The sequence below is a fragment of the Convolutriloba macropyga genome, chromosome 5 (genome assembly GCF_964194025.1).
Source record: "Convolutriloba macropyga chromosome 5, txConMacr16.3, whole genome shotgun sequence".
NCBI lineage: Eukaryota > Metazoa > Xenacoelomorpha > Acoela > Convolutidae > Convolutriloba > Convolutriloba macropyga.
The window spans coordinates 16038494-16061196 of record NC_134472.1 but is presented as its reverse complement, the minus strand read 5'-3'; the positions used below and the strand labels follow the sequence as shown (position 1 = coordinate 16061196).

General features: G+C 30.7%; 1 protein-coding gene across 1 annotated transcript in view; it reads right to left on the bottom strand.

Annotated features, from left to right (window-relative positions):
- Window positions 1–4336, bottom strand: part of LOC142339839 (glioma pathogenesis-related protein 1-like) — a 140262-nt gene extending 135926 nt beyond the window's left edge. The window contains exon 1 of the mRNA XM_075390139.1: window positions 3999–4336. Coding sequence (XP_075246254.1) covers window positions 3999–4223 — 225 coding nt within the window. The 5' untranslated portion in view covers window positions 4224–4336. The remainder of the gene's footprint in view (window positions 1–3998) is intronic.
- Window positions 4337–22703: the final 18367 nt, after the last annotated feature.

Sequence of the window (22703 nt, the reverse complement as noted above, 5' to 3'; positions counted from 1 at the left end):
AAAAAAAAAGAGAAAAATGCTGTATCACCTTGAAAAGCGAAAAACACAATGCAAAAGAGTCACCAAAAATGAAAACCGTGATAAACTCCCTGATCATTGCAATCCAATCAAAAACATTTTTCGCATTACCAGGAATGAAGCCAAATAAATTTTTTCGAACAGGACTTCTTGCCTGACTTTAAGAAATAATTGAAGTAAAAAAATTGATAAAACATTTTCTGCGCACATTTTTTGCATTTGTTTTGAGGGGGAGTGTAACTATCTCTTTTGTTATACTGCTTTTATGTCGAGCTTGACAGATAGAGAAACAACTGTTTGGAAAGATTGTATCCTGTGTAGTGATACGGCATAGGCCATTGTTTCATAATAATTCTTTCTTATCGTTTATAAGGTTTGGTATAATCCCACAAGTACAAAAATTGATTAGTATGGCTGGTTAATTTACACACAAAAGCCAGAATGGAAGAGTTTGGTATTAAAAGCCAAGAAAATCCATTTGAGAGAGATGACTTTTGCGAATAAAAAGAACATGAACTATTAAAAATGGAAATGTATTGGTTTGTTGGGAAAGGTTTGGGGATAAACGTTTAAGTACCGTTTACCTCATCTATAGCTTTAAATTAATTTGATTGCATTGAACAGATTGTATTGATTGACAGAAAATTCTAATAAAAACTGCTATAATTGTCAAATCCTATGACAAAAACCCAATTGTAATCAAAGATCAAAGTCTAAATTTTTATAAGTGTTCTTAATAGCAGTTATTTTCACAACTTCGAGAGACTCAAGAATTTGAACATTTAGAAAATAAGTAAGTGCAATTGATACGAGTAAAATGCAAAATTTGATTTCTTACGCTTAAATGAATATGAATAACAATGAAAAAGATTTCAAAGAGACCTTCAAAAACGCAAGTACAGCTAAAAATTCGTAAGTATTGTTCACAACAGACCACAGAGTCCTCATTGAGGCTTTTACAGCAATACCATGATGTCAAAACGACATTAATTGAATCTAGAAATGAAAAAAAGGTAAAAAAAAATAATGGATAATGACTACACAAATCACGCAAAAAGCCAAAGTTTTAATGTTTTCCTGCAAAATAAATTTTTCAATAATCTGTCAACTTTGGTTTTGCATAACAAATTAAACTAAAAGGAAGCAAAAACACTGTCTAGGTTGATTGCTTGTTTGAACATTTATTTTGAATTGTTCCTAAACTATGAAATTGGTACATATTTTACTTAAAGGGTTTTCAATTAACAAAAAAGTGGTCGACGATTTTTTGAAGCTCGAAAATGTTCGGAGCTCTTAAAACGCTTCATCAACACAAAGTTGAGTTATTTCAAATAAACTACTTGAGAAATTGTCTTCTTCCATTTATAGCTGATTTGGTATTTAAAATAGGTCGAGAAAGAAACAAATGCATTTTGAAAATCATTTTTGTCTAAATGAAGCTGACTGCTCAAATCTCATAATCTCAAAACTTGAAGCTAAAAGCAGCCGAGCTCATTTTTTTGTACACTGTCGGATGAACTGAAAATTTCACCAAAATACATCTCAACTGTTCTGCAATTACCAATTTTTTCCAATACAGTGTGCCTATTTTAGGCGTCATATATACCAAAAATTGTTACAAACTCACTTAGAATTGCGATTCTATATTTGAAAAAAAACAAAACCTAAGTGTAGTTTTTCGGTTTCATTTAGTAAAGCTGACCTTTAAATGCTGCAAGGAACCCACGGCTATTATGGTTTTGATTGAGCCATTTCCACCATTTTAGTCAGATGAAGCTTCAGTCAGATGAATCAGTTGTTTTTTGAACAAAAACCAAAACCAAACTATTCTACAAAATGTATTCAATTTCTTCTCTCCATCAGATGATATAAAAACTAGTCCTAAAAATGAAATTTTGTTCTGTGTTGTTTAAGAATGCCATTCTTTTCAACATACTAAAATATTTTTTGTGCTCAGTACACTAGCACAACTGAAAAAGTTAACAGCACGGCGCATGTGCAAATTTGTAACAAAAAATACCTCGAAAACTACATGCTCTCAAAAAAATACAAAACACATGTAGAGAATTATCCCCGCAGCAGAAAAATTATTAATTCTGAACTCAAAGTAAAAAAATCACATAAAATGGCGCAAAATTAGTTCATCATTTTGTTTACTACAGCTACGCCTACGAATCTTTAAATGATCGAATTTCAAAATTTTGTGAAAACCAATTTCTAAAAACAATTAGAAAAAATTAGAAAAGACAAATATCAAAAAATTCGGAAATATCTATCATTCAAGATTTCAGGGCGTTGTAATGATGGAAATTTTTGCAAACTTTTTTATTATGTTGACCTGATTTCTCAGGAAGAAAAAATAAATCTCAAAAATTGTGTCTAATTGTGGCCTTGAAAGTGCCGTAATGTAGATAGTAGTGTTAAATAGAGGCTGAAGTTGAGAGAAAGTGATTAAGGGAATTGTCTGGCCTTTAAAAAATTCAAAAAATAAGTCCAATGATCAAAATTAAACAATTAGCAAAAATTAACTTATAACAAATATGAAATTATTATATAATTTACAGAAAATTCTGTGTGATAAGCAAGATTACAGTATTCTTTCATCAGAAGAGCCAGTTTTTGAAAAATAAAGGGCAACAAAGGAAAGATTGATGGGAAATTTGATGACCCCATTCAAAATATTTTTCGACGTTTTAAATTTCACGTCCGTTCTGCTTTTAAAAAATAAAGAACCTTTTTCTCACTTAATCTATATTTAGAACATAACAAATTATTAAAGCATTTTTGCCTTCGTCTGCTGTCAGGCAATTCCTGGGGAGTATGTTATTTAAACAGTTTTTGTATTTTTTTTAGCTTAATTTGCTCTAAGTTTGCTTAAATCAGCAACTAACTGACTTCTTGTCTGTTTTTCAATAATGATCTCTGTATCTTTTAAAGATCTCAATTGCCAATTATCTGTTCGCATAATGGCCATGGTAATTTCATTTTTAAACAAGATTCATCATTTTTTGATGTTATGTATATGAGATTTTGCTTGGCAGAAATTAAAAATATATATTTACTGCAATTGGAAAAGACAATGCGCGCAACAAAAGTGGGTCCTGAAAACAATATTAACCCCAATAACATAATTTAAAAAACGAACATGATAAGGTGTACATTTGTCTTTTAATAATTCAAGCTCTCATCTAGGCGAAGTGTAATTTCCTACGGAAACTGTTGACTGATGTCATAAGAACCTTTCAAAATCTTACATCCGTGTCTCTTTCAAAACTTTGAATTTTCAGCTCATTCAATGTTTTCTTGCACTGATAAGCATCGTCTGTCATTACCAGCCAATTAGCTGCTTTTAGTTAGTATAAATATTCGCACTTGCCACAGCTTTCCGACATATGGTTAACCAGCGTGCAACTTTGACAGAAACTAATGAAAAACTAATTAGTAAATGATAGCATAATAGTCCCTCGAATTAAGAAGATGATTCGCAGGTTAGCAATTACTTGGTAATAAAAAATTGGTATAAAAATTTGGAAAAAAAACGATTTAGGCTAATTCAAACAATTTTCCACGAAAAATAGTGACCAGCAGTTGGTTTGCTAAAACAACTATTTGCTAAGGAATCAAGTGATGGTTTTTTCTGGTTAATTTATCTCAATAATATCGCAGCAACTGATTCACTGATTCAAATTTGAAATTATTGTCTTTATTCAATATTTGCAAAATTCTTGCAAAAATTAAGATTTGGCGATGATTAGTGACGTCACTCACTGAGGTCAATGGATTGAAGATCTTGATTCTCTTGACAACACATGAGATGCTTTAGCAGGATTTTGTTAAGACAAGCATTCGTCTTGAATCTTAAGGCATGACATTGAAAATTTTGAAAATTCCTAATTTTGTAAAACTCCCGTGAAGATCTTGAAAGTTAGTAAATATCGACATTTTTTTAACAAGAGTGTTTACTTCCTATTATTTCTTACCAATTTCATCATGTTTGCAGATTTCGGCAGTGGGTATTCCCAGTTTTGACTTTTGCTCTGAGGACTGGCTCTGTACTGGTTGAGGAGACCAAGCAGAATGTCTTTCTCCTCCTGTCTGAGATTCCCGTTGCGGCCACTTGGCCGAACAGCATTCGGAAGTGTGAGAATTATGCTAAGTGCACATAAGAATAAACCTGCTGGTGGTAATTGGAGCGAAAAAGACATATTCGATTTAGTGAACTGTAGGCTTTTTGAGATAAAGATATATTTATTCTTACAAAATATAAGGTCTGGGTTTAAAATTTCGTTCTGAGGTCTAACGGTAAATTTTGGATTGAAATAAAAAATAATTTTTGTTGGATTAACTCTTTTTAAAAACTTGTTTTTAATAAGATTGCGGACATTTAATTTAATCAATATAAATTTTCAAATATAGCAGGTTCTCTAATAAGTTCTAATAAGTCTCTAATAGGTTTGCTAAACATATTAGTTGTAAATCAAAGTTTGAAATTAAGATTTCACGACCATAAGTTGAAAAAGAGATTATTAGACAGTTTTTAGAAGTAAAAAATCAATATAATGGAATTAATTAATGATAAGTGAAATTGATCGGCAGAAATTTTACAAAAATCGCTGTTGCCGAATATATGCAATAAAGGATGCCATTAAAATGTGTCATATCCAAGCAATGAAATAAAAATAACTTATCTGGTTAAAAGATAACCAAATAAGGATAGTTTATGAAAACAGGGAAAATCAGGAAGAAATTTTGACAATGTTTACGAAAATAATCTTTCAAGGTTGAATAAAAAACGGGAAAAGTTGTCGTCTGTGTAATATAACGCTTCAACTTCCTTTTATTTATTACTTTTCACAATTAAACAAGTTAAACTTTTTGCCAATAAGATTGTAATTGTCTGAATGGAATAATTTTTCACGCTCTAAGTGGAATCTTTTCATGCTTCGGGGCACAAATAACAACAATGTTGTGAAGCATATTTAGAAGAAGGGGCGATTTAGCGTGCGGAGGGGGGTTAAAAGCGAGAAAATAGGTAAGATCAAATTACAAAAACAGGGGATGAAATATTACAACTATTACAAACCGCACGGTACCACCATATTAACCAAATATAACAAGAGTAAGAATAAAGAAAAAGAGCTTCTAGTTCATAAGCGCTTTCTCTCTCTTATTCTTACTTTATTTTCTGCAGAAACTGTTCCTCCGTCTTAGGCAGTGACTGTTCTGCTTCTCTAGTATATATTCTAGCCCCAATTTAGTGTGCTTACCTAACGAAAGGAAGGAACAAAATCAAAAGAAACGAGGGCAAAACAGCAAAAGCCCGCTTGACGATTGGATAATAATAAAAATCTACAATTTTTGAGATCAGCCGGCAGTCGTTAGTTAGTTATAACAGTTAGTAGTAATAGGTGGGTAAAAATATGCATTTTATTTTCTCTTTTATTTGTTTACCCGATTTCTTCTCTTCAAATAATAAAGGAATAAACAAAAACACGCGTGAAAAATATCCCCAATTGTCCAATTCCCGATACCTCCCCTAATTCCATTCCCATCATTAGAAATATTTTGTTGACAATTTGAATCAAAAATAGAATTTTCCCCCAGGAAATTAATTTGTGTTTTGACCTGCTTAAAACCATTTCAAAAAGTGTTGACTAATGAAAAAATCGATGCGAAAACAATAAGTTGGAATTTTATACTTTTAAACATGCGTCAAATAAAATGAGCAATCATTTGTATCTGTTTTTTAAAATGCTCAGTCAGAGAAAAGTCAAAAAGATTTATCAAGAAATGGGCTCCCTGCTTTCAAAACAAGCTTCAAAACAATCAATCAGGAACAAAACCTTTTCAACTTAGTTACGCTTCACCGGGCTAAAATGTCTGTGTAATAGTGCTTTATTTTTTTAAGAAAAAGAACAGTTACGAATATTAGTTTGCCCTTCAGTACGAAAAACGTTGATATCATTTGAAATGTGATTGAACTTATAGAGGGCAATGCTGCAAAATTTTAGATCACAAATCTTTACTGCTACATGACGTCACAAATTACTTAAAAAACATTTTGTTTTCTGTTTTTGGAAAATCTCAATAGAAGTATGGTTTAATTGTTGTGAATATTTTACAAGATATTGATATCAAACCGTAAAAAAATTGTAAATTTTAAAAATTGGTAATCAGTTTCCAAAAGGTGTTTATAAAATTTACAGAAATTATCTACTATCTAGGGTATAATAAGGCTTGTGAATAATAAAAACACTTGTGAAGACATGCACGATTTGGCTTTGTTGACAAAATTTGAAAATTCATGACAAGAATTTGATAAACCCATGTTTCAAGCAAAGTATTGGTGAGATCTTTGTCATATCATATATAGAAACGCCAGAAATTCCTCATGGCAAATTTTGATTTCTTACGCTTAAATGAATATGAATAACAATAAAAAAGATTTCAAAGAGACCTTCAAAAAGGCAAGTACAGCTCACAAATTCGTAAGTATTGTTCACAACAGACCACAGAGTCCTCATTGAGGCTTTTACAACAATACCATGATGTCAAAACGACATTAATTGAAGCTAGAAATGAAAAGAAGATAAAAAACACTAATGGATAATGACTATACAAATCACGCAGAAAGCCAAAGTTTTAATATTTTCATGCAAAATAAATTTTTCAATAATCTGTCAATGTTGGTTTAGCATAACAAATTAAACTAAAAGGAAGCAAAAACAGGTTGATTGCTTGTTTGAATATTTATTTTGAATTGTTCCTAAACTATGAAATTGGTACATATTTTTATTTTACTTAAAGGGGTTTTCAATTAACAAAAAAGTGGTTAAAGATTGAAGCTCGAAAATGTTCGGAGCTGTTATAACGCTTAATCAACACAAAGTTGAGTTATTTCAAATAAACTACTTGAGAAATTCTCTTCTTTCATTTATAGCTGATTCGGTATTTAAAATAGTTCGAGAAAGAAATGACAGCATTTTGAAAATCATTTTTGTCTAACTGAAGCTGACTGCTCAAATCTCATAATCTCAAAAACTTGAAGCTAAAAGCAGTCCCAACTCATTTTTTTTGTACACTGTCGGATAAACTGAAAATTTTACCAAAATACATCTCAACTTTTCTGCAATTACCAATTTTTTCCAATACGGTGTGCCTATTTTAGGCGTCACATATGCCAAAAATTGTTACAAACTCAGTTAAAATTGCAATTTTATATTTGAAAAAATAAACAAAACTTAAGTGTCGTTTTTCAGTTTAATTTAGTAAAGCTGACAATTAAATGCTGCAAAAAACCCACGGCTATTATGATTTTGATTGGGCCATTTCCACCATTTTGGTCAGATGAAGCTCCAGTCAGATGGATCAGTTGTTTTTTGAATAAAAACCAAAATCAAACTATTCTACGATATGTATTCAATTTCTTCTATCCATAGGATGATACAAAAACTAGTCCTAAAAATTAAATTTTGTTCTGTATTTTTTTGTGCTCAGTACACTAGCACAACTGAAAAAGTTAACAGCACGGCGTATGTGCAAAACTGTGACAAAAAACACCTCGAAAACTACATACTCTCAAAAAATGCAAAACACATGTAGTCAAGAGAATTATCAGCGCAACAGAAAAATTATTAAATCTGAACTCAAAATTAAAAAAATCACATAAAATGGTGCAAAATTAGTTCATCATTTTGTCTACTACTGCTACGCCTACGAATCTTTAAATGTTCGAATTTCAAACTTTTGTGAAAACCAATTTCTAAAAACAATTAAAAAAGACAACTATCACAAAGTTCGGAAATATCCATTATTCAGGATTTCAGAGCGTTGTAATGATGGAAATTTTGAAAACTTTTTTATCATGTTGACCTGATTTCTCAGGAAGAAAAAATAAATCTGTAAAATTGTGTCTAATTGTTGCCTTGAAAGTGCCGTAACGTAGATAGTAGTGTAAAATAGAGTCTGAAGTTGAGAGAAGGTGATTAACGGAATTGTCTTGCCTTTAAAAAAAATCAAAACATAAGTCCAATGATCAAAATTAAACAATTAGCAAAGATTTTTCTTAAACATTTTACTAACTTACAACAATTATGAAATTATTACATAATTTACAGAAAATTCTGTGTGATAAGCAGGGTTACAGTATTCTTTCATCAGAAGAGCCAGTTTTTTGAAAAATAAAGGGCAAAAAATGAAAGATTGATAAAAAAGGATGGGAAATTTGACGACTCCATTCAAAACATTCTTCGACGTTTTAAATTTCATGTCCGTTCTGCTTTTAAAAAATAAAGAACCTTTTTCTCACTTAATCTATATTTAGAACATAACAAATTATTAAAGCATTTTTGTATTCGTCTGTTGTCATCGCAATTCCTGGAGTGTATGTTATTTTAACAGTTTTTGTATTTTTTTAAGCTTAATTTGCTCTAAGTTTGCATAAATCAGCAACTTACTGACTTCTTGTCTGTTTTTCAATAATGATCTTTGTATCTTTTAAAGATCTCAATTGCCAATTATCTCTTCGCATAATGGCCATGATAATTTCATTTTTAAACAAGATTCATCTTTTTTTGATGTTATGTATATGACATTTTGCTTTGCAGAAATTAAAAAATATGTTTACGGCAATTGGAAAAGACAATGCGTGCAATATTAACCCCAATAACATTATTTACATAATTTAAAAAACGAACATGATAAGATGTCTTTTAATAATTTGTCTTTTTCATAATTCAAGCTCTCATCTAGGTGAAGAGTGATGATTTCCTACGGAAACTGTTGACTGATCTCATAAGAACCTTTCAAAATCTTACATCCGTGTCTTTTTCAATACTTTGAATTTTCAGGTCATTCAATGTTTTCTTGCACTGATAAACATCGTCTGTCATTACCTGCCAATTAGCTGCTTTTATTTAGTATAAATACTCGCACTTGTCACAGCTTTCCGACATATGGTTAACCAGCGTGCAACTTTGACAGAAACTAATGAAAAACTAATTAGTAAATGATAGCATAATAGTCCCTCGAATTAAGAAGATGATTCGCAGGTTAGCAATTACTTGGTAATAAAAAATTGCAATAAAAATTGGTATAAAAAATGATTTAGGCTAATTCAAACAATTTTCCACCATAAATAGTGACCAGCAGTTGGTTTGCTAAAACAACTAATTGCTAAGGAATCAAGTGATATGGTCTTTTCTTGTTAATTTATCTCAATAATATCGCAGCAACTGATTCACTGATTCAAATTTGAAATTATTGTCTGTATTCAATATTTGCAAAATTCTTGCAAAAATTAAGATTTGGCGATGATTAGTGACGTCACTCACTGAGGTCAATGGATGGAAGATCTTGATTCTCTTGACAACACATGAGATGCTTTAGCAGGATCTTGTTAAGATAAGCATTCGTCTTAAATCTTAAGGCATGACATTGAAAATTTTGAAAATTCCTAATTTTGTAAAACTCCCGTGAAGATCTTGAAAGTTAGTAAATATCGACATTTTTTTAACAAGAGTGTTTACTTCCTATTATTTCTTACCAATTTCATCATGTTTGCAGATTTCGGCAGTGGGTATTCCCAGTTTTGACTTTTGCTCTGAGGACTGGCTCTGTACTGGTTGAGGAGACCAAGCAGAATGTCTTTCTCCTCCTGTCTGAGATTCCCGTTGCGGCCACTTGGCCGAACAGCATTCGGAAGTGTGAGAATTATGCTAAGTGCACATAAGAATAAACCTGCTGGTGGTAATTGGAGCGAATAAGACATATTCGATTTAGTGAACTGTAGGCTTTTTGAGATAAAGATATATTTATTCTTACAAAATATAAGGTCTGGGTTTAAAATTTCGTTCTGAGGTCTAACGGTAAATTTTGGATTGAAATGAAAAATAATTTTTGTTGGATTAATTGTTTTTAAAAACTTGTTTTTAATAAGATTGCAGATTTTTAATTTGATCAATATAAATTTTCAAATATAGTAGGTTCTCTAATAAGTTCTAATAAGTCTCTAATAGGTTTGCTAAACATATTAGTTGTAAATCAAAGTTTGAAATTAAGATTTCACGACCATAAGTTGAAAAAGAGATTATTAGACAGTTTTTAGAACTAAAAAATCAATATAATGGAATTAATTAATGATAAGTAAAATTGATCGGCAGAAATTTTACAAAAATCGCTGTTGCCGAATATATGCAATACAGGATGCCATTAAAATGTGTCATATCCAAGCAATGAAATAAAAATAACTTATCTGGTTAAAAGATAACCAAATAATGATAGTTTATGAAAACAGGGAAAATGAGGAAGAAATTTTGACAATGTTTACGAAAATAATCTTTCAAGGTTGAATAAAAAACGGGAAAAGTTGTCGTCTGTGTAATATAACGCTTCAACTTCCTTTTATTTATTACTTTTCACAAATAAACAAGTTAAACTTTTTGCCAATAAGATTGTAATTGTCTGAATGGAATAATTTTTCACGCTCTAAGTGGAATCTTTTCATGCTTCGGGGCACAAATAACAACAATGTTGAGAAGCATATTTAGAAGAAGGGGCGATTTAGCGTGCGGAGGGGGGTTAAAAGCGAGAAAATAGGTAAGATCAAATTACAAAAACAGGGGATGAAATATTACAACTATTACAAACCGCACGGTACCACCATATTAACCAAATATAACAAGAGTAAGAATAAAGAAAAAGAGCTTCTAGTTCATAAGCGCTTTTTCTCTCTTATTCTTACTTTATTTTCTGCAGAAACTGTTCCGTCTTAGGCAGTGACTGTTCTGCTTCTCTAGTATATATTCTAGCCCCAATTTAGTGTGCTTACCTAACGAAAGGAAGGAACAAAATCAAAAGAAACGAGGGCAAAACAGCAAAAGCCCGCTTGACTATTGGATAATAATAAAAATCTTCAATTTTTGAGATCAGCCGGCAGTCGTTAGTTAGTTATAACAGTTAGTAGTAATAGGTGGGTAAAAATATGCATTTTATTTTCTCTTTTATTTGTTTACCCGATTTCTTCTCTTCAAATAATAAAGGAATAAACAAAAACACGCGTGAAAAATATCCCCAATTGTCCAATTCCCGATACCTCCCCTAATTCCATTCCCATCATTAGAAATATTTTGTTGACAATTTGAATCAAAAATAGAATTTTCCCCCTAGGAAATTAATTTGTGTTTTGACCTGCTTAAAACCATTTCAAAAAGTGTTGACTTATGAAAAAATCGATGCGAAAACAATAAGTTGGAATTTTATACTCTTTTAAACATGCGTCAAATAAAATGAGCAATCATTTGTATCTGTTTTTTAAAATGCTCAGTCAAAGAAAAGTCAAAAAGATTTATCAAGAAATGGGCTCCCTGCTTTCAAAACAAGCTTCAAAACAATCAATCAGGAGCAAAACCTTTTCAACTTAGTTACGCTTCACCGGGCTAAAATGTCTGTGTAATAGTGCTTTATTTTTTATGAAAAAGAACAGTTACGAATATTAGTTTGCCCTTCAGCACGGAAAACGTTGATATCATTTGAAATGTGATTGAGTATATAGAGGGCAACGCTGCAATATTTTAGATCACAAATCTTTACTGCAACATGATGTCACAAATTGCTTAAAAAAACATTCTGTTTTCTGTTTTTGGAAAATCTCAATAGAAGTATGTTCTAATTGTTGTGAATATTTTACAAGATATTAATATCAAACTGTAAAGGATTGTAAAAGTTTAAAAATTGGTAATCATTTTCCAAAAGGTGTTTATAAATTTTACAGAAATTATCTACTATCTAGGGTATAATAATGCTAAAGGAACTTAACACTTGTGAAGACATGCACGATCTTGGCATTGTTGACAAAATTTGAAATTTCATGACAGGAATTTGAAAAACCCATGTTTCAAACAAAGTATTGGTCATTTCATATATAGAAACTCCAGAAATTCCTCATGGCGTTACATGATATAATAAACAAAAGTCGAAATCTGGAAAATGTTTTCCCATAATTTGGTTAGTTTTGAAATCAGGTAATTTTTTTCGGACATTTTGTCCAGATCATACTTCTTCAGACACATCCACTGATCTTATCCTTATAAAGTTTATAATAATTTTTTTTATGTTTACAAAGCTCTCTCAAGTTTTTTCATCCCTGATAGTCTTAATTCACAACAAATCTTAGAAACATCCGCGGCACATTTCGCCGCACAATAAGTTTAATCTCATTTAAATGCATAACAATTGTTACAGGACAGTGGTCAAAATGGTAGAAGTTCCTTTCAACAAAACGAATAGAGTGTGAAATATGATATCAGTTTTATTTTGCAAGAAACAGCGTCAGATGGGTCAGAAATCTGTTTGCTAAAATTCGAGAAATACTCACAAAAAGTTGTTTCATTCGCGGAATTCAAGGTTCAAAGATGGTGGAGCTTTGCGGTCAGATATTTCCACTAAAAACCCAGATAATTTACGTTTTCACCATAAAACCCCAGCTCGGGTATGAGATTTTCTTTGATGCACAAAAAGTTTTGAAACGGGTAATTAGCATCATCCAAAAATTTGTACTTTTATTGAAAAAACTCAAGTCACAGTTTGTAAATTATTACAAATACGATTTGGAAAATAAATTTGATGGTTCGATCAATCACTTCGAAATCTCGGGTTCTGCAAAGGAACAGAAACCATTATACACAAGTGAAAAACACAAGAAACCATTATACACTGCTAGTTTTGAAACCTAAAAGTAACAAATTTTCTGCGAAAAAATGTGTTTGCGTCTCCATGTATTTATCACTAATTCACACTTTCATAACTTTAAACCAAAGCTTCAACAAACGCCAGATAACAAAAACAAATCATAAGAAAACTATTCATTGAAAGCACGACTTTGCTTGAACAAATCAGAAACTGTACACGGAAATAGTGAAACTTCGAAACTTTTTGCCGACTTGCCCTGATATGAGCCGAAAATAATTTCTGGCCTTTGCTCGAGAGCGAACTCATCTACTATAACATAAGAGGCAATATTAATGGGAAGATAACAAAAACAGAAGTTGAAAATCGACTTTGCCAAAATGTCAAATTTACGACAAAATAATTATCTGGTTTACAGTTGATACCCAGATCTCCATTTTTTAAATGCTTTGCTTAGGACGACTAATTTCATTTAAATTTCTCTGTAAATGGACACTATTTGAAAATATTTTTCCTAAACGTAAATTTTGCTGAAGAAATATACAGTTAAACTATTTCAAAAATATGAACTTTTACCAATTCCAAAAGTTTTAAATTGAAAAGAACTTTGGCCAATTTTTGCCCGGAGGCATTTAAAGGAGGGCCTTATTCAGTATAGTTCTCTCCATAAAAGATCATTATTTCAGCAAAAAATTAAAATTTTCTGCGTTTTATATTTAATAGTCAAATAAAATAAAAAAGAGCTTGAAATGTAAAGCAGAGTTGTTATCTACAGAAGTGCAGGCAAGTGACTAAGTGCAGGCAAGTCGTCTTTTTGAAAAAAAAATATTATATCTAGTAATAACAATGACTCATTACTTGGCCTTTTTTGATTTTATCTAAAGAAGTCGTAAGATTTCTTTTGCAATTTCAGAAGTTCACAGAAAATTATTTTGACAGAGAAATTTCTGCATTAATTTTTTGTTTTTTTTTGGCCACATCTTGCTTTCTTTTGAGGTTGCCGTTGAACTATTGAAAAATAAATTATTTCGTTAAAAAACAAATATAATAAATATTAAAATAAACCTCCTTTTCAAAAAATGCGACAAAACTGTGGCAAAATTTAGCCATTTTTATATAGGCCCAGAAACGACGTCCAGCCCAGATTTCATCTGCGACTTGATATTGTTTATTCAACAAAAAAATTTCGTAAAGTTGCTGATATTCAAAAACAATGACTTCTTCAAAAGTCGAGAAAGTGCACAGTTTTTTCAGCATTTCTTCCAAAAATTTGTGAACTATTTAGACCATTTGCTTGTGTGAGTTTCTTCAATGTGAAAATGTTTTAAAAAAGCAACAATATGAGATAAATGTAATCGTCTAGGGGTGGAACGCAAAACACGGGGTAAACTAACCACCATCCTACGTACTAATTTTTATCCTGCTTACTTAACAACGGAAATTTTTGTACTCAAATATTAAATTTTGGCATTTGTGGTTTCTAGAAAGCAATAAATCGTCTTTTTTGAAATTGCCGCTAAGAAGAATTCTCCTCTTTGTTTAAAAAAAACTGTTGAATGTGGTCTCTAGTGGGTCTGAGAGACGTTGACAGCTTGCTAATTATTGCATAATTAAAACGTGATGTATTATAGCGCTATAATAATTAAAACTATAATACATTTTGCAGCCGATAGGCACTCCAGTGCATTCTTCTCGAAAAATGAAAATATTATTAATTTTGAAAGATTCTTGCATGTTTTACCTAGATCTGGCAACATTCTTGCAATAATTAAAATCCGTTTTCTCTTACTTGCACCAACGAGGATGATGTTTGAGCTAAAAAATGTAAATGAATAGCATCAAATAGCTAAATTCTGTTGATTTTTCTTGATATCAAGATCTCATGATACTCAAAGATCTCTGATAATTCTTGGCTAATCCAGCTGATTCCCTTGCTAATCGTAGCAACCAACAAAATTATTGAACATTGAACGGCAAAATTTTCATTGTCAAAATTGCACATCAGTAATAAATCAGAAGAGAATATTTTTGGGTTAATATTAACTTTAAAATTTTACTCTCTTTTCATAAAGATTTATAAGCCAAAAGTGCAACAAGGCCAAAGAGGTATTGCTGAATTACTACATTTAGTTTTAAAGTAGGGTAAAATAAAAAAGAGAACTGAAAAAGATGAAAAATAGGATAGATTGCATTAAAACAAAACAAAAATGACTAAAATTTGAAATTTGATGAAACTATCTTTCTAAATAAGTCTAAGCGCAATTTAAGGATACACGAAAAACTTGAAAAAAAGGGTAAAAAGGTGAAAATTTGTCAAAAGTAATCCTGGAACGAGAATAGCTAACAGAGCGACAAATTTTTGGAGAGAATTTTCTGTCAACGCAATAATTCCTCGAAAAAGAAGAATTCCTCAAAACTCTCCGAATAATTTATTCTCTGCTATGCGGGCTTTCTATGAGCGCAAATTGTTGGCTTCTAGATCAAATATGACTTTTAGGTCTCAATTTAAACATTTAAATCCCCCCCCCGCAACACCCCAACATAGACACGCCAAGGTGTAGGACGGACAAAAAACAAATAGAATGATGGAGGTCTGCTGATTTCTTGAACCAATGTCAGGTGACTTAAGATAAAGAATTTTCTCAGCAAACTAATGGTCACGTCAATTAACTTCATCTGACAACAGTTACAGCACCTTATCGGAGTCTAGGGTACCTTATCAGAAACTAGGGTATTTCTGAGGTCACAACAAGAACTATTAATTACAGTTACAGTGTTACAGTTACAAAGTTAGTTCAAACCCGAATGGCCTAATTTATTAACTAATTGCACCGATCGAAATTGTTAAAGAGGGAATAATTATGCCATGATTGGGCCGGTTAAAAAATTGATTCAGTGTAAGGTTCACCACATGTCAAAATTTAACGATGAAAAGTCATAAATGTCATCAAGTTGCTTAACATAAAATGCAAGGTTTTGAGTATTTCCAAAAACTAGTTCAGTTAAACTTTCAAAACTCCGACTCTCAAAAATTCCAAACTAAAGGTAACATGTTTAAAATGAAACGCCATTTTACAAATCCTTGAGTTTTCTTAAGGACAAATATTTGGTAAAAAAGTTAAAACAAGGGAGCAACGTCAATCATTTTAGATTCCAAATGATGAAACAAATTATATTAATAAATTTTTCCGTATTTTTTTTTCATAACATACTAGCTAACTGCAAAATGAGTCAATAATATGTGGTAAAAAAGAAAAATTTTTTCTATGACACCTTAAAAAAATCGTATTTAAACTCTTAAATTTGTATTGAAGCTTGAAAATGGTTCGATTCAATACGTTGCTAAAAATACAATTGCTCGAGTAAACAAACCTAAGCAAGTTCTCCACTCTTATTTACGAGCTTATTTTGACAAAAGGGTTATAAGCGTGTGTGGACATTTGTTAGTCAGAAAATTTTGTTCAAATTCGCTTAAAGTTTGAAAAAATTCGTCACAAAACGATATGTGTAGTTGAGCAAGCGAAGACAACAGTGACAATTTTTCGACAGTCGTGTCCACATCATCACTGTTTTTCATGTTTACTAACAGCGAATGTTGACAAAATGTCAATTAGAGCAAATTGAAAGAAAAATTAATCAGTGATCAATTGCAGATTCCCTCATACTGATAATCGTGGAATCACAAGACAGTTACAATGTTTTGCAACTACCTATATGACTGCTCAAACAACAACCAAGTCTCTGAATTGGGTCTCTGTATATAACAATCAAATTGAGGCAATTTAAATGTAGGTTAACTAAATGATCATAATTGTTGACTGTTATGCTATTGACCAATACCATCGTCAAAATTCACTCGTTTTCCGGCACACTTCATCATATTCATTTAATAGTTACTAGCAGGCCCGCAAAAGTATAACAAGATCTTTTAAAAAATAGAAGTTTTAAAATTCATTTCTTGTACTACCTCGGGCTGGAACACTAGCCCCTCGTTCAACAGCCATAGGTATTACGTTACGTTACTGATGTGTTTGGTTTAGTATAATACTCCCAAATACCAGCAATTTTGTGTTAAACTTTTTTGGCTTAGCTGACTCTTGTAATTAAGGAGCGCTAAGACTTGTACAGATAACGAAATTCTACATGGTGTCGTAGCGTAACGCATGTAATACGTTAGGCTGCATTTTTAAGGAGCGTAAAAAAGAGAAGAAACGATATGGAGGGAGAGAAAATAGAAAAAAGGAAAAGAAAGACAGAAAGGAATGAGAAAAGAAAGAAACGAAAGGGCGAAACCAGACAGAAGACAAAGGAGACAAAAAAAAGGCAGCAAAACAGACAAAAGAAAACGAAAAAAGACAGAAAACAAAGGAAGAGAAAGAGAAAAAAGCAAGAGAAAACGAGAGAAAAAACGACCGAAAATAGAGAGAAAAGATGAGGAGACGAAAGAGGAAAAAGTCAGAAAAGACAAATGAAAAAGAGAAAAAAACAAACGAAAAAAAGGAGAACAAGAGAGAAGAAAGAGAAACACAGGAGGGAAAAAGAAAAAAAGAGGGACAGAAAAAAAGAGAAAAAAGAGAAGCAAAAGAGAAATTAAATTGAGAAACGAAAGACAGAAAAGAAAGAGACAAAAGTTAGAAAAGCGAAAAAGAAAAGAGAAAAACAAGAGAAAAGTAGGAGAGAAAACAGGAGAGAGAGCGAGAGAGAAAAGGCGAAAGGAGAGAAAGAAGAGAAAGAGAGAGAAGAAGGAAACAAATGAGAAAAAAAGGAAGAACAAAGAACAGAAAGGAAAAAATTACAAGAAAGAGAGAAGAGACAGAATTGAAAGATAGGAAAGAGAGAAAAGCAAGATAAAAGAAAAAGAAGTCAAGAGGGAAAACAAAGACAAAAAAACACAAAGCGATAGCAAAAGAAAAACAGAAAGGAAGGAGAAAAGAACGAGAAAATAAAGAGAAAGGACAGAGGAACGAAAGAGAAAGCGAATGAAAACAAAAGGAAGCAGAAGAATTAACAGAAAAAAAAACAGACAAAAGCAATAGAGAAAAGAGAGAAACGAAAAACAGAAAAGAAAAAGCGAAAAAGAGAAGCGACAGAAAAAACGGAACAAAAAAGCAGAAAAAAGAACAGAACGAAAGATGAGACAGAAAAGAAAAACAAAAAACCAAAAGAGGCAGAAAATACAAACAGAAAGAAACGAGAGAAAAAAAACAAAACAAAAGAGAGAAAAGCAAAAGAAAGGAAAGACAGAAACGTACACGAGAAAAAAAGAGAGAAGCTAAAGAGGAACAAAATAGAGAAAGGATGAAAAAAAAGGCAGAAAATAACAGAAAAAAAAAGAGAAAACAAAGAGAAAAGAAAAACAGAGAAGAAAGAGCACAGCAAGGGAGAAATAAAATAGAAAGGAAATAGGAAAGAACGACAACCTAAAGAGAGAAACGAAAGAGAGGTACGAAAAAGAGTAAAAACCATTGAGAAAAGCAAAAAACAACACTAAAGATAAAGAAACGAAAGATACAGAGAGAGAGAGAGAAGAGACAGAAAATAAAAAGAAAAAGAAGGAGAGAAAAGGCAAGAAACGGAAGAGAAAAGATCTTTCTTCAAAGGTGAAAAAAAATAGAATAAATTCTTCACAGCCTAACTTTTTATTTGATCTAAAAAATCTGGCAACAAAAGATTCAGTTAATTAAACTTCAATTGTTCAAAACTTTTATGAGACTGAGATCAAGGAAAACTGAAAACAAACGAAGATTGTTTAAAAATTGATCACGCAAACATTCAATGTAAAAAATTTCCGATTAAAAACATTGCAACGAACTATGTTCAGGATAGTTTAAAAACGTTTCATAATGGCTTGCCCCCGACACATTACTATCTAGCCAATTTAAATCCATTGATATGAACAATTTGCATCTTCAATTTCATTTCGGTAATTAAACTTTACTTAGATATTCTTTATTCTGTCAAGATCCGTGATGCATCAGCACATGTTCATCAATAACTATTTTTGTGTCATAATTTTTTTGGCATTTTTAATAGCAGGTTTTCAGCCATTGAACAATTTTTGAATCGGCAGTTTTTCAGTCGTTGACGCTTTTGGCATAGGCAACTTTTCGGTCTTCTCGGTCAATGACCTATTTTTACATCCGGGGCTATTGCGTCATTGACCTTTATTGCATAAATAACTTTTCGGTCATTGATTGTTTGACAATGGCATCTTTTCGGTCATAGGCAGCTTTTCGAACAATGACCCATTTTTACATTCAATATCCAGTCATTGAACTTTACGGCATAGGTAACTTTTCGGTCATTGACCTTTTTCAAAATACATGAGAATCAAAACGCTTTCCTGTATATTTAAGAGGCCTTAAAACATGTGAAGATTAGGAGCTTAAACATGGTGGTATAGGTATTCGAATTACTTTTAATATTTAGATAGATAGAAGATAGATAGTGACAGGAGAAAGACATGGAGCACAAAAAATTGTGAGAAAAAGAGGGAATTGGAAAAAGTAGAAACGGATGCGACGTTAATGGACAAAAATCCCGATAAATACGCGGCTCATCTGTTTCTTAGCTCAATTCTTTTGCCTTTTGCGCTTTTGCCTCTTAACTCACAGACCCCGGTTCGAATTCGACTGCTACCAGTCGCTTTTTACCGAAGAGCATGTTTAGGGGCTATTAAAACATGTGAAGATTAGAAACTTAAACATGTTGCCTTTTATGTCGACACTGAATTAATATATAGATTACATTGTGAACAAAACTGTTGTTTGAAAATAAGAATTCGTTTTCTCGAAGAAGTTTTCTCGCTATTTTACACAAAAGGCCAAAACAGACACAAAGTTTTGAAATGTAACTGATCAATTCATGTTTGTCTAAGTCACAGCTCAATATCGGTAAAAGTCAGTTGAACGCTTTTTCTCAACTTGCAAAGATGTCTTTTTGTTGCTCCTCCTCCCCATAGAAAAAAGATTGTGCAACTGCATGATTACAAAACAGTACATAAAACTTAACAACGAAATCAAGGATCAAAGGTCCAGTGAACCCTCGATATAAAATGGAAGATAACAAAATAGATAAGACTAATTGGAGAAAGTCGAAACTTTCAACTGTAGCTTCTAATTTATCAATCATAATTTTTTGTCAAGTTTCTTGGCGGTTTTTTTTCGAATTTCAAAGTATTGCAGCATTTGATCCCAATTTCTGCATTTTTCTCCTAATTAGTGACAGTTTTTATCGCATAATTGGTTATTGCATCAAGATTTATAAAATATTTTGCTATAATTATTACTATTATTATTATTATTATTATTATTTTTATTATTATTATTATTATTATTATTATTATTATTATTATTATTATTAATACTATTATTATTATTATTATTATTATTATTATTATTATTATTACTATTATTATTATTTTTATTATTATTATTATTATTATTATTATTATTAATATTATTATTATTATTATTATTATTATGATTATTATTATTATTATTATTATTATTATTATTATTATTATTATTATTATTATTGTTATTAGTATTATTATTATTATTATTATTATTATTATTATTATTATTATTATTATTATTATTATTATTATTATTATTATTATTATTATTATTATTATTATTATTATTATTATTATTATTATTATTATTATTATTATTATTACTATTATTATTATTATTATTATTATTTTTATTATTGTTGTTATTATTATTATTATTATTATTATTATTATTATTATTATTATTATTATTATTATTATTATTATTATTATTATTATTATTATTATTGTTATTATTATTATGTTGTCAGATGTGAAAAGATAAAAACGCCGTTAAACAAAAAATTGGCAAGAATTCCGACACATTTTTTCTCTATAGATTGCATTTTTAACCCTTTCAGTGAAAAATAAAAGCGGGTTGGCAATGTTTTCTAGTTGATTCTAAGCGCGATAGCTAAGTGAAACAAATTTACAAAATTGCACCTATTTTTCTTGTTTTTGGAAATGAATTTGTTTTGAAAACTTGATTTTTAAAGAGAAAAGAAACTTTTAGATAATTCACTAAAATCACATGTTCCTATTTTTTGACACATGAGTTATAGAAGAGAACTAAAGAATTTGAGTAATTTTTTTAACGCATTTTACATAAATAAAAAATGCACATTTTTGAGTTCTCAGTTTAGTAAGTATTTACCTATGGGAACGATGTTTTTCTACATTTTGGGAACATTCATTTTTGTGATGTCCAAAAGTCTATAACTGAACCAAATGACGAACCAACTTGATTTTGCCTTTCGGATCTGCAGTGATTTTTTTAGGCCATTACATTGATTGTCACGAAGGCATATAAACTTTTTCTGCATTAATTTAAAGTTTTCTACTGACTTGGAACGCTGTTTCGTTAAAAAACAGTAAAATTTTCTAACCTCAGAGATAAGGCCGTTGGCAGTGTTCTCAACAATTTGAAAAAATACATTATTTCTTCCTCTTATAAAAATTTAAAATATTTATTATACAAGATTCCAATTTACCTAATTCAAAACAAATGCAAAGGTTGAAGGTTTGAATACCCAGTACAACACTTTTTGTCGAGCAGTTTTTTTTCAATGAGTATGTTGTTTTAGAGAAAAATTGCAAATGAAATTTTGTACTCTGATTTGTAATGAATTTTTCACAATGGATAGAGTATAACAAAAACGCAAACTTTGTGCCTTCCTGCTTGATCAATGTGTGAATAGTATCTAACGCTTGATGAGAAAGCAGAAACGGACTATACTATGCTACTTTTCTAATATCTCTAGAACAAACTTTATCTTCTGAATATTTTACTTTCGATTTTAATACCCAATACTGAGCGCTTCAAAACAATTTTGTGTGAACAATGACCAAACGTATTTACTGAAAGTCAGTTAAAAATTTAAAATTCATACAAATAGTAACAATTTTATTTCACAAAATACTCCTATATATTTAGTATTGCCATTTTTTCAATCAACCAACTAATAAACTAACAAATGCTTCCTTTATTGGTGTTGAAAAAAAATTAAATTGAGAGGTTGCAGCTTTCTTTGAACAGCTAAATTTTAACAAATATATGTCCCGAACTTTTTTCTGAAAGTTCTCAAAACAAACTTCTCGAAATTTCTACACTTCCAGTGACACCAAAATTCATCGGAAAACAATTACCAATATCGCAACACTCGTCAGACACCAAGCCGTAATTTTTATTGCGGAATGCAGCAAACTCTTGAGTTGGGCGATTTTAAATCATTTTTTTCTTTTAGATTAAGTAAAGATTATTTTTAAAAACGGTTTTTCGATGATATTAAGTGTAAATTACTCCAATATATCTCAAAATGTGATAAATTTACCGAGATAAATTTGTATAAAAAACAAAAAAAAATATGCCTGTGACAAAAATGTGAAAACTTTTCTTAGAGTGCAAATAGATCTGAATTACTGTTTCAAGTTTCGAAACCGTTCTATTTTGTTAGCGAATTAGTTTGACTGAAACTGGAGCGGAACTAAAAAAAATTGGGAAACTTGAACTTAAACCAAAAAATCTCAGAACTGTTGTATGAAGGAAATGGAACTTTTGGTTTCATCTAGGCTTTTCTTTTATTGAGAAATCCAATGTTTTTCTATAAAAGTTCTAAAAAATCTAATTAAGTGAGGATAGAAACGCTTTAGGTTAACAGAATTCAAATTTTGCGAAAAAATTGTGATTATCAACACGAACATTGTCGGAAAGCAGGCAAGGAGATCGATCACTTTCGAGATACTTGAACAATCCAGTTTTGTTCACTTTTTTTTTAATGTTTAAAATTTATTTTCAATTGTTATCGAATAACTTATTTTAATTGCGAAAGTAAGAACATACCAAAACAATGTTTCAGAAAAAATTGGGAAGTGCTTTCAAATTTTTAATTACGAAACTCTAAATGAAATGAAATTCTAAATTCTAAAGAGAAGAATATTTTCAAAC